Raw genomic sequence first — 13,156 nt, 5'->3', positions numbered from 1 at the left:
CCAGACATGCAGTTGCAGTCTTTGTATCCCTCGAGAGGACTTTACCTCAAACTATTTCCCTCTCTGTTTATTTGCCTATTTGCATTCACTCTTTGTCGTTGTTATCAGCGGGTAATACCATCAAGCTTTCTATTTCATGTACACATTTTATCTCTCTAGCTGTTTGTCTTTGTAATAGGTTTCCAGATATTCATATATTCAATGACTGCAGCCACCGACCTCCCTGACTGTTACATATATACTTTTTACCTAACTCAGAACTTCGGACTTTAAATAAATTCCACAGCTTTTCTGACAAAGCGCTAATGCTGCCACTCAAATGTCAGCTGCAGCTCAGGTGTAAAGCTGTGAGAGCACAAGAAGCTCACAACAAGCAAAGCTTGTGATTTGTCCACCAGGCATGTCAGTAAACAAGCTTTTCTATCACAAGCGCCCAGGGAAACTCCCCCACCAGGACAGCAAAGGTAACGTCTTTTTTCCATGGTTTCCTTTAGTTTGTGTCTCTGGTATCGCTGCCACAAAAGAACACAAGAGCAGTCAGGTGACAGAAATCCTACAATTTATACTTTTTACACTTTTTATATAAATTTAGCAAAATAACATGAACAAATGCTTATTTTGCAGGAAAAAATGCTTTTTGGAAGGAAGGAGGTGGGTTTAAATCCACAACAACAACAAAAAAACACTTTTTCTGGTGGGAGCAGTTTCAATCTGTTCTACTTGAAGCTAGATTATTTTTATTAGTGAACTCCAATACAGAAAAGCTGATTTGGGAAAGAAACATTTAAAAACTGTCAGTAGAATATTATCTTTTTTGGGTCTCCCTCCTACTTTTGATGTTGTGGTATCAAAAATGTACTTGAGGTGAGATGAGTTTCCTCCAACTGTCCAAAGAAATGCCTGTTAGGTTAGGTGGTGACTCGGCCATAGATATGAATGACAGTGTCAATTGAAGTCAATCTGTCTGTGTTAGCACGGCAATGGATTTCACTTCGAAAGATATTTATGCCCAAAATAATGACTGAAATCCTGAAATCCCAAAAGGGAATCCTGCAAAATTCACTCAGTGAGGCTTGCTAATATAAGAGACTGATGAAATCAAAATAATAAAAAAATAGTTTAGTTACAGTTTCATGATGTTAATTGAATGAGAAACTAATCGGTAATATTCTCACTTTAATCCAGTGTGTGTTGGTGAGTGGTGGGAACAAAAACAGCAGAGACCCAGATCTCTAAATGTAACACATGACATAAGTGTAATGCTGAATCCTTGCTTTTTAAGGCTGATAAGAGGAGTACGCTTTGGGTTTAATAAGCTCCCAGAAATTTTATTGAAACACAAAAGTCTGTTACTAAATATGGACAGTCTGGGCTTTTTGATAAACATGGCTCCTTAATGCACCGAAGATTAAAGCATAGAAAAGACAGCTTTTTAACACAAAATGAGAGAGATGAGTTGGATTCAGGTAAAAGCCATGCCTCTTATTACAGGCGAAGCAATCACAAACGAGTGGCTGTAGCTAAAAGTCAATCGTGGTTTTAATCTGAGAGAGAGATAAGACAGTGGGCAAGCAAAAAGAGCAAAAAGTGAATAACAGAAAATCGAGGGACGAAACATAAAGATTTCCATTAAGAAAACTATATTTGTCACAACACATTGTCTTTTGCCAACATTTGGCCAACATGCAATACTGCCTGTGGTGATTTTAAACTCACAGGTCCATTTAAACCAATCCAAGATTTTTAGCTTTGAATAGGCATCTGTACATGTAGTGCTGAAAATCCATCTACCATCTATGAAGTGTTACATTTCCCCAGGACTCCAATTTGCTGTTTGACTCTCTGAAGGGCTAATGCAGGTATGAGTGCATCTTCACTTCCACAGGGGAAAAAAAAAGAAGAAGAGATCAGCTTGCAGAAAAAGCTCAGGGGAATTTTGACTGGCTGTTTAAAAGGTGATGGATTGGCTTTCATCACACCCAAAAAATATGCAGCATTGAAAAAGCCACATTTTTTGGATACAAGCCGGGAAAATATACAGAGAGGTGTTAAGTTTGGAAACTTTGTGAAAAAGTTTAAGAGTAAGAAAAGTAAGAAAAGGCACAGTTTGTGGAGTGAAGCGTTTTCCAGAAATAAATAACACACAAGTTCAACACAATTTAAAGGAGGGATTAATTTTTTTTAAGATGCTGATTCACTTTCCAATAGTTAGGTGTTAAATATGAAGCTTGTCAACTTAGCTTAGCCTTAAAACTGGAAAAGACAAATCAGCTGTTGGGCTAAGTCAAAAAAACAAGCGTCTCTAAATCCCTGACCAACAGAAGCTGGTGTTTTTCCATTTTGCTTTTGCTACAGGTTAAATAAAGGAATTTTAACATTTTAATTACTCAACTTTAGAGGTTTTAAATGACATTTTTTAACCACTGCACAAAGCTCAAGTCTCTCTTTGCTTGGCTGTGACGCTCAGGAGTGGGTGTAGATGAAACATAAAGATATTTCGAGGACACATTTTTACTACACTGAGTGCAAAATCTGACAATAAAAGTGCAGAAGATAAAATAATTCCCACGTTTTTAATAATTTGTTACCATATTTTGATTCATTTGTGTAGATAAAACAGGTGTACATTATACAAATAATCAGAACAACAGGCCAGGTTTTAACCTAAAGCCAAACCACAGGCGAGTTTAAAAACATCTTAATAAGACAGAAGCAGCCCTCAAAGAACAACGGTCTTCCCTGAGCTATTTTTGTCACGCTATTTATATCCTAAAAAACAAAATTTTTAAAAACTGTCTAAAGTCTGCTTTACATCCTTTTTGTCTCTAATAATTAACCAATTATTTTATAACCAGATGATGTAGGCTTAGGCCTCATACCCAGAAGCTACATCCTTATACATACCATTTTATGACTCTATGTTATGTTAATGGTTAAATCAAATCTATCTGTCTATCTCTCTGTCTGTCTGTGAGGAACATCAGTTAGTGTAAGTGGATTTGTAACAGTAAAAGGCCCATCAGCCCTATTTTGTTTCCAGTGGAGCTGTCAGTGATTGGATATTAGCACATATCAGTCAGGGTAACATTAACTTGCTGGGTCACAGAGCCAGGAGCAGGGAGAAAGCCTGCAGGTGTTGCAAAGAAGTAATGGCTATCTATCAGCACCAATTTAAAAATGGCTCTCAGCGAGGAAAGGAAACGACTGAGAGGTTTTTTTCAGGAAATGTTATTTGATCCCGTGCTTCACTGTTCACCTGTACGCCATGCTTAATTTAATATCCAAACATTTAATCTGAGGCAGATAAAAAAGAAGTGTAAAGAACGTCAGTGAATTAATATACTTCTCAAACTATTAAAAGCTGCATGTCCAATAACTGAGGCCAGAGAGGTTACACAGAGGAGAAACACGTCTGAATATGAGACGGTAAAAATGGGTTTAAAGATTTTAAGGGCACAGTTAAATGTAATCAGAAGAAATTGGGAATATGAATCCATGTGTTACGAGATTATAGCAAAAACTATCTTTATAGTGAACCAGTGTGTCCCCGCAGCTTGACAAAACAGTATTATATTACACCTTTAGTGCTACAATAAAGTTGATTAAAATAAATAAAATAAACTCTTTTCATTTACCGAAACTACTCTCAGATCCTTCTTCATGTTTTGTGCCAAATACATGCGCGTGCACATGAAACTGACTGTGTTCAAGCTGCACATTGTGTTTGTTTCTGAGGGATAAAAGTTGCATATCTATTTAAGATGTGGATACAAACGTGGTGCAGGGACTCTGCTAGACATCCCAGGTGATGAAACGTCACCGTTAGGCTTTAGAGCCATTGTGTGGCTTCCTGTTTCCTGTTGGGGTAAACATTTATTAGCACTCACAAGTCAATTTTTTGCAGAACTTTATAATAATAGCACACTATTGGGCAATATTAAGGTATTAGTAAGGTACTATATATCATTTATACAGCATTACTCTTCCTTAGTAGGCCATTTATAAATACAGATATGTTATTAGGACTATGATTATTACAAGCAGTGATGTAGCAACACTGACAGCTGTATATGGTATAATAGTAACAGATGGATAAGCATATCTGTATTTATAAATGACATGATAAGGAGGAGTAATGATATCTAAATGATATGAAGTGCTGGCTATTACCTTACTTATACCTAATAATGATACCTATATCTAACACACACTTAAGCGTGTGAGATTATTATAAAGTGCTGCCCAACTTTTCTATTCATGTTTCTAGCTTGTTTACTGCACATGCAAATATAATGAAAATAGAAAAATGCAGTGACCTGCTGCAGGTTTTTCACAACCTAAACAGCTTGAAAGGCAGTAATAATGCTTGAATTGACAAACTAGAGTTTAACGATCCGTCTCAATACAGCCCAGGGTCACAGTCAAACGCATCAGTCCAACACGCTAACCTTCAACAGCACAAGATTAACGCAAGCAAATTCACAGTAGCAGGTCCCTGTGCAACATAATATCACCTAATATTTACAATCTATGTTGGTCTGAGAAAGGTGGGAGTCACGGAAAAGTTTCACTGAAGACTTCAGTAAAGTTTCAAGTTAATCATCTTTTGGGAAGAGAGAGAAAACTCGCATCAGTGTCGTACAATCGTATTTTCCTCATCACCTAAGTATGAAGTGTAACAACCACATTCTGCCTAAGCACGTGAGACAAATGAATGGTTTAAACTCAAGTGAGAGATAATGCTTAACTTGATTTCACTCATTACTGCAAAATGAATCAAAACAATCACAGCAAGAGTAATTTATTGCATTACCTGTTAATCACAGCATGCTTTTGAAGACAATATGACGTCTGAGTGACTGACACCCAACTTGCCAGGAGCAGAGAAAGGAGGACGACTCTCCTCCTTTTTTAAACTTCTCATGAAATATTACTTCCTGTTCACTGACAGTTTATTTTACACTCCCATGAAATACTGAGTTAATTTCATGACTTCATAACTGCTGTCGTCATTACTGTTGATGGTTGGGAAACTACATCCTTTTATATTTTTTCATATAATAATATTAAAACCATTATTATACATTATTATATTATCTACAGCATAGTAGATATATTGTAACGACACACCACTACAACCTCAGCACCTAAGGCCCCCAGAAACTCGAAGATTATTTGTTCATTCATCACAAGTCATATAGTAATTAAAATTAGTCATTTTACTTTTACATTTAACAGGCAATTCCCTCAGTTTAAACTTCACACGTATTACCAACCTACACTGTTGTAATGCCCATTCTTTCTAGCTTACAGGCACCCCAGAAAATATTTAGTGAATTAGTACAACACCTGAGCTTGTAAAGCTCAACCAGGGTCACATCCAGACCCTTGATGATAACTTTAGGCAACAAATGCATTGGTTGAAAAGGTTAATTAGAGATGATAGTTTGTAATACTGCACATATGTTGACTACCAAGTCACTGCTCTACATTTACCCACAAGTCCTGGCAGTACATACAAATAAAAAGTATACAAGATGCCTTTTTTTAATGGGAAACAAATAAAAACATTGTCAACAATATTTATATTGGTTATTTTTATATAACCAGGGGTTAAAGTGGACCGGCACCTCCATTGATGAGTGATTAAATCCAGTAGGCAGATTAATGCATATTACTATTAAATGAGTTGATTTTTCATGTGCCTGGTGTTACATCCAGTGACAGCATGGAGACGTGTGCTCAGTGATGAGAAAATAAGGTTGTCGCTGCTTTCACCATTTTCTTCCTCCTGTGTTGTGTTTATTTGTTCAGATGTAAATAAATTTTAGTCGGTGGTACTTTAGTGGACAGCTAGTGGTACTGAAGAGGAGCGTGCATAAATGGAATAACGTTTTTTTTTAAGTGGCAGAAAATGTCAAATGCAACTTTTCAAACAGCACAACAAACACCAGCAAACACACAAATTGTTTGTGTGCTACTTGTTACAAAATGAGCTAAATTACAGCTGCTACATTTCACAGGGAGAAGAAAGAAAAACGTTAATGTGCGGCATTGATAGATGGAGAAAGATGTAAGAAAGACAGGAAAACAGAGGAAGATGAGAGATTATTTTCAAAGGTAAGGACTTCTCTGCAAGTTATGAACTGGAAATTTAAGGATATTTGCAAGTAATATCCTTAATCATTTTAGAGTTTTTAACTCAGATATTGGATCTCCATGATGTATTGCTGGATTACATTTTTGTGAAACATCTTGGGAAACCAACTGAATCAGTGTTATTCAAAGGTGGGTTAGTTTGGAGTACTGCATCAAAGTTTACAGCGATACACTATGTTAGACTGGCTGCATCTAGGGTATTGTTACTAGGGTACATCAAGGTAGCGGACATTAACACCGTGTAATTATGTCTTCCAACAAACTGTCACATTCAAATGAACTTCTAATTAACTGCCTCGAGACAACTGCTGTTGTGATTTGGCATTATATATATAAAACTGGATTGAACTGAATTAATCAAGCCATTAAAAGTGCATAAGGTACCAGTTTGATGCCACCATGTTGCCCCGCTATCTTGAGTTCTGCCTAACCACATGTTATGTATGTAGCTAAAGACTCAATATGTAGCATCTCAAAGGCGGAGGAAAAGAGAACTCGTGTTTTTATACATCTTAAATAGGGTCCTCCACAGTACAACGACGTTACATCCACTTCAAAAACAGTTTCACTAATGTTAACTAACAGCAGCTAACATAGGCTAACAGCAGCTAACAGCAGCACTTACTGACAGTAAAAGTTCAGCTCAACAACTCACTTCAATTTTGCTGTTATCGAACAGAAGAGAGCTTCACTGACTCATATATGACTTCTTTCACAAAGTTTTCAGCCTCTTGCAGAGTAAACAGACGTTGACTGACAGCTTTGAACTTAGTTCATGTGAACTTAGCTGTGAACTTAGCTAGGATTATGCACTTGAACTGGGAGGCTTACAAAACAAAACTCACTCGACTGCAATCTGCAATCTACTTATATCTAGTATTGAGATTTTACACATTGCAGCTTTAAGGTGTTTATGCCATTGTTTATGTTTTATAGTAGCTTTATAGTGTCTATGAGTTAGAATACAGCTCATAAAACAACAACGTATAAGGAGTGAAAAGAAAAGATTTCTGCTCAAAATGCTGACTTTATTTAGTTTAGTTACATGTAAATTTTCCACCTAATTTTGTTACACAAGTACAGTGTAAAATGGTGATTTGTACACGTTCAGTTTATACTAAGCACATTTTCCTTACAGATTAGGTATTCAAATAAATCAACCTTTGCTTTTATACATTTCTGTTTCATTTTACTCTGAATTATTGCTTTTTGTATATTGAGAGTGAAAATTTTATTACATTTTTTTCAGAGTGTATCTTTTTGAATTCAGTTAAATCCACAAAGAGCAGTAAATAGTAAAATAGTAGTGAATAGTGAGGAGCAGCACAGGTCAGCTGATCGCAGCCTTACCCGGCCTTGACGTAATTATTTTTTCCGGTCTGTCAAATCCTACTTTAACCCCTAAAACACACAAAACAAAACATCCGTTTCTCTTTCGAAAACAAAGAGCAAAGACCATCTGTGACAATATCTATCTTCTTTTTCAAGAAATTAGATTTCTTTGTTTAGTCACAGATGTGAAGCTTCGGCTGTAAAGGCATTGAGAGTAAATCTGAAGGACACGAGTTTAAAAAGAAGGTAAAGCTAACAAAAAAAAAAAAATCCAAGACAGGCAATATGTAATTGCAAAAAGATAAATGACCGTTCAGCTTTTTTTCTTATGTAGAGCCACTAACAAGATCAAACATTCTTGCTGATGTAAAAAGTGTTAATTTACTGTAAGAAGGGAGCAGGGGCGGAAAGAAACTTGGCTCAATTGCAAAAGTGTGATATATAGAACCTTTTTGGACTTTATAGATGATATTAAAAAAGTTTTATTGCTTTATTATTTTCCTTGTCTTAGTTCATTGAAACAGCAGCAGCCCCTTCCTCTCCTTTGTGTCTGTACCTCGTCCAGAATAAAGGTTAAGCAGGGGTCTGAGCAGTTTTCTTCCAATCTGTGATCGAGTCTGTCCAGACTTTACATCTAGTCCATCGTCTTTGTCCATTCATTACATCTACAGCAACCTCATTGAAGTTTTAACGTTACCATCAAGCGCTTTTTCAAATTCTATATGCACCATACATACACATTGCAGGTTCAACACAGAACACTAGTATTATGTGCAGACACTTCGATCAGAACAATGTCCTTCCACACAGCACGATGACACAGTTATTTAACAGTGCAGTTCACTGTGCAGCAAGCTCAGCATAGCTATAGGCTTTCTGTGCATTAGCTTGACAACACATCAGCTTAAAACCTCAATCAGACATGACGGGTATTATGACAGTGCTTATCAGCTCTCTCTGCTTCAGGCTGTGTGCACGCTCACATAAAAGGTGTCATTTGGCTCTCCTTCTGCACAAAATGGATCAATTGAAGGCTGCCTATTTTTGTCAAAGACACTATCAGAAAAAAGGTGATAGGGACAGATAAAGAATCGGATGTGAAAATATAATCGCAAAAGGCAACACAGATCCTGCAAATGAGTCAAGAGAGGTAATATATTTAGAGATGTAATATGTTTATTTTAACCCTCGTGTGCTTGACATTTATTTCTTAACCATCACTCTTTGACAGCTGCTACCTTATAGTTCTGACAACATATTTATATTTATACATGAGTGCATATCCTAGTGAGAGAGAGAGAGAGAGAGAGAGAGAGAGAGAGAGAGATGTTGAAATCAATGTAATTTGTGGTCACATCCAAGTTAAATTTAATTATTCTTTAATTTAATCTTCTCATCTTTACTCTTTTACCTGCAGTTCCAGCAGCATAAAATAGACTTGGTGGTAAATTACAGTCAAATGTAAAAGAATTTATGCATTTATACATCAGCATAACCAACTGAATGCAGGTAAATTCTGTACAGTAAAACTTCACTCCACGACTTCCTTTGAGGTATTAAGCACATCTTAATAAGTTGCAAAATCTATTCCTTCAGAAAACCCTCACAGCACGTGATCAGGAATCAGGGAAAATGTGGTAGAAAAAGACAAATTTGAACAGAGTCTGAAATGAGATTTGCAGATTTGATTTTTTTAAGCTTTTCTCAGTGAAAGCTAAAATGAGACCTTTTATTTTTTTTAATAACTTTCAGAATGTGATCTGTGATTTTACCACAGCCACACTCGATTACTGCAGTTCTTTATATGCCAGAGCGTGCCAGGCACGATTATGACGATTGCAGTTAGTCCAAAGTGCTGCTATTGCTATCTGTATGGCATCTTTAGGCTTTTTGGTCACATAGCAGTTATTTCCTTCATAAAGAAAATTACATACATTTAAATGACGGTTAGTTTTCTTCTTCTCGAGCTTGTTATTTTACAGAAGAGCACATAGAGAACATCTGTTATTCCTTCTTTTGTGCACTTACATAAACTCAATGCAAATGATTTACCTTTCTGATGGTCACTGAAGTAGCTGAAATAAGGCGGGCAGGTTATTGTAACCACCTCTCCGACCCGAGCTGAAGGCCAGCAGGCGATGATGTCCCACATGCCTTGGCATCCTGCCAGGTGAACATAATAACATCAACATGGCATCGCTCATATTGTAAGAGACAAACGTGGAAGCACCAACACCACGATTACAAAATGAAATCATGTTCAACACTGAAGCCAAATTGAATAAATGATTAATGGCAAGCAGCAGCTGCGTGTTATCACTCAGTTTCACTTTAGGGACTTAGTTACAGGTTTAGAGTTTTGTAAATGTCATAATATGGGTTAAAGAAAAACTCATTCATGGTGGTTTCATCTTCTATGCCTCCAATCTTCAAGCAACAGATGAATTTTATTTTTAAACATATTGATTTGTCACAAACAATATTTAATCAGCTTGACATTTATCTGAGATAATGGACTGCCTGAGAGTCTCAGTGGAAACTTTATCAGATACACTAATATGGAGTTAGGCCCCTACCTTAATAATAATTATTCTATAGATGAAACTATTTTTTAGGGAAAGATGGAGATTTTCATCCACAGATGCTGCAGGTTTGCTGAGATATGGTGACTGTGGATGCCGTTTGAGTCCAGTGAACTCACTGTCATATATAAGAAATGATACTGAGTTTAAGATGATTCGAGCTTTGTGACATGGTGATACGTGGTAAAATGGACCCATGCTTTCATGTTGTTTACATCAAATTCTGACTCTACAGGATGGGCCATTTATATGGATACACCGTAATAAAATGGCAATGGTTGGTGATATTAAAGTCCTGTTTGTGGCACATTAGTATATGTGAGGGGGCAAACTCCTCAAGATGGGTGGTGACCATGGTGGCCATTTAGAAGCCGGCCATCTTGGATACAACTTTTGTTTTTTTCAATAAGAAGAGGGCCATGTGACACATCAAACTTGTTGGTAATGTCACAAGAAAAACAATGGTGACCCCCTTAGACTTTTATCTTTGGGGTCATCTGAAGGCAATTGTCTATGGTGTGAAGATACAAGATGTGCAGCACCTGAAACTACGGATACTGGATGCCTGTGCTGGCATTTCTCCTGCGGTGTTGCTATCAGTGTGTGAAGAGTGGGAGAAGAGGGTTGCATTGACAATCCAACACAATGGGCAGCACATTGAACACATTTTATAAGTGGTCAGAAACTTGTAAATAACTCATGAAAGAAAGAATAAAGTTACGTTGAAACCAAGCACACCATTGTTTTTCTTTGATCTGTTATTATTTTGAACATATTTTTAATTGCTTTTATTTTAAGTATTTTAAGTTCTTAATTCATTTTATTATTTTATTTATAATTAGTTATTATTATTTTTATTAATCTAATAAAATCTAATAAAAAATACAAATTTCTAAATAATAATTTTGAAAAACAAAAGTGAAAACCTAGCAGTCTGAAAGTGTTATTCAGCTGCACCTTTCAAATACATGACTTACTTACTTGACTTATAACACCCGCGTTAACCCCAGGAAATGATGACGTGAGCAATGCAAAGCAAACAAACAGCTTCATTATGACATCTTGTGCAATCACCATATTGTCCTTTAATAAAATGTTTATACTTGATTAATGCTACATGCTAAAATCTACTTTCAATCAAAATGTTTCAATGTCTAAAATATTATAAGAAAACCAAGGAACCATAAGCTTATATAGTCTGTAAGCTTATGGTTCCCCACAAACACTCATGTTAACTCAGTTACTCAGAATGTGACCCCTGACTGCCACTTCAACTATCTTCCGGTTGAGGAAGTAGATAAGAAAGTAGAAAAATAAGGGCCATTACAGCAATAAAGAACGCTGTTTCCATTGTTCCCTTAACGCAGCATGCCATATATACAGCATGTGTAGTGATTTTTTTATTAAAATGAAAGGAAATGGAGATAGTGCCAACGACGTTTAACATCAATATTTCACTGCGTTCCTAAAGTCACAGGAAGGACGGCCAAGCAGATATCTCAGTGGGCCAAAAAGAGAAGCATATATTGCATCTTGAATCTAAATTGGTGTCTGAGTTAAAAGGCATTGGTGTAGTTTTAGCTACTTTAACAGGATAAAAGTGTACTACTGTTATGCATGTGGCTTATTGCTGTGCCTCCTTGTTTGTGTCTCCTGCTGTTTGTCTGTCATTGTGTTACATGTTTCTATTTCAGTCTCTTCCTGTTTTATTTTGAAAGTTATTTTCCCTCTTGTGTCTTAATGTGGCTGCATGTCCTGAAGAAATGTATTTCTGAAATATAAATTCACACACTGTCTGACCTCACCTTACTATATATTTACTAAGTATGCCTCCCTTTTTCTTTAAATAGCCTTTCGCACACCCTAAAGAGCTGGAGAGACTACATATGTTTTCCATAATGACCTGAAGTGACGTTCCCAGAGGTGCTATTTTCACAGCGCTCTTTCTCCAGCTGGATCTCGTTCACCACGTCGCACATCTGCACCGATAGCACCTACGGACGAAACAGAAAGCACATTTAAGTTTCAGAAGTGAAAAAAAGCCTCTATTGGCCTGCAACAGAAAGAACGTCTATTTAGCAAGGTGCACACAAGAACACCAGAAAACATGAGCTTGCAGTTATATTAGTAAACATTTTCTTGTCACCGTCACCAGCTTTTCATGCTATATGTTATTAGACTGAACTAATAACTAATAATACGCTAAGTAGAAAGAAATGTTCTCAAACTGAGCCTTTTTTTCCAGGGAAATAGATTGTCTTGTGCAAATAAATTAGGGAGAGGAGAAGGGAGCCACTGAGTAATCTGCTGTGACTGTTCATCTGTGTCGACACACGCTGAAAAATGCAGGATGACAGCTGCTAGTGGAGAGCCGGTGGGTCAATGAAAATGTGTAAGACGAGCAGTAAGGAGCTTGAGAAGGTCACTGGAGATGAGGAGGGAAAAGTCGGCGTGAAGCAGAGCGTATTTATGAACTGCTAGTGAAGAGCTTCAGTGTGCACCTTGCTAACCAAGCGGCAACGCTCAAAGCAGCAAAGGTCACAGTGAGGAGGGCTAAAGCACAAAGATGCATTTACGCTTGTTCGACTCATCCTCTCTATAAGTGGTCCTTCATGAGACCCGGCCACCTTTGAACTGTCAAACATCAAATGATCCTCATCAATCATCCAGAAATGTCCTACTTAGTTCAGGGTTGAGTTCCCAAATGATATTACGTTGCTGTAAACAGCAGTCAGCGATGCAATGCGCACCCCGGGCGAGAGAAACACCTCAAACCATCACAAATGAAAAAGGACACGTCTCATGTTAGTAGTTTAATGAGGCATGGGATAGTCAGAGGTTCATCTGTTAAACAAGTGATCCTCTCGCAGCACGAACACTGATATATCAGTGTTGCATTATCATACGCTGACATGAGCCCAATATTCGTCTTAACTGCCACAGGTCAAACACCAAATGAGGTGACATTTACACGTGCTAATAAAAATGTCCCGCTTTATCAGCTGTCATAAAACAGTGATGAGAGGACCTACAAGCAGAACACAGAGGCAGGTGGGAGACACAAAACAAAAACAGAAGCACAA

The 13,156-nt window shown here is 37.1% G+C and overlaps 1 protein-coding gene across 2 annotated transcripts in view; it reads right to left on the bottom strand.

Annotated features, from left to right (window-relative positions):
- vipr1b (vasoactive intestinal peptide receptor 1b) overlaps positions 1-13,156 on the bottom strand; it is a 49,342-nt gene that overhangs the window by 27,264 nt on the left and 8,922 nt on the right. Inside the window, exons 2-3 of one of the 2 annotated variants that reach the window (XM_085172014.1) lie at positions 11,977-12,067; positions 9,544-9,654 (exon numbers count right to left, since the gene is read on the bottom strand). In XM_085172014.1, coding sequence (XP_085028140.1) covers positions 9,544-9,654; positions 11,977-12,067 — 202 coding nt within the window. The other variant, XM_085172015.1, reaches the window with a different exon arrangement.

Source organism: Neolamprologus multifasciatus, chromosome 9, assembly GCF_963576455.1.
Source record: "Neolamprologus multifasciatus chromosome 9, fNeoMul1.2, whole genome shotgun sequence".
Taxonomy (NCBI): domain Eukaryota; kingdom Metazoa; phylum Chordata; class Actinopteri; order Cichliformes; family Cichlidae; genus Neolamprologus; species Neolamprologus multifasciatus.
This window is presented reverse-complemented; position numbering and strand designations above follow the sequence as displayed.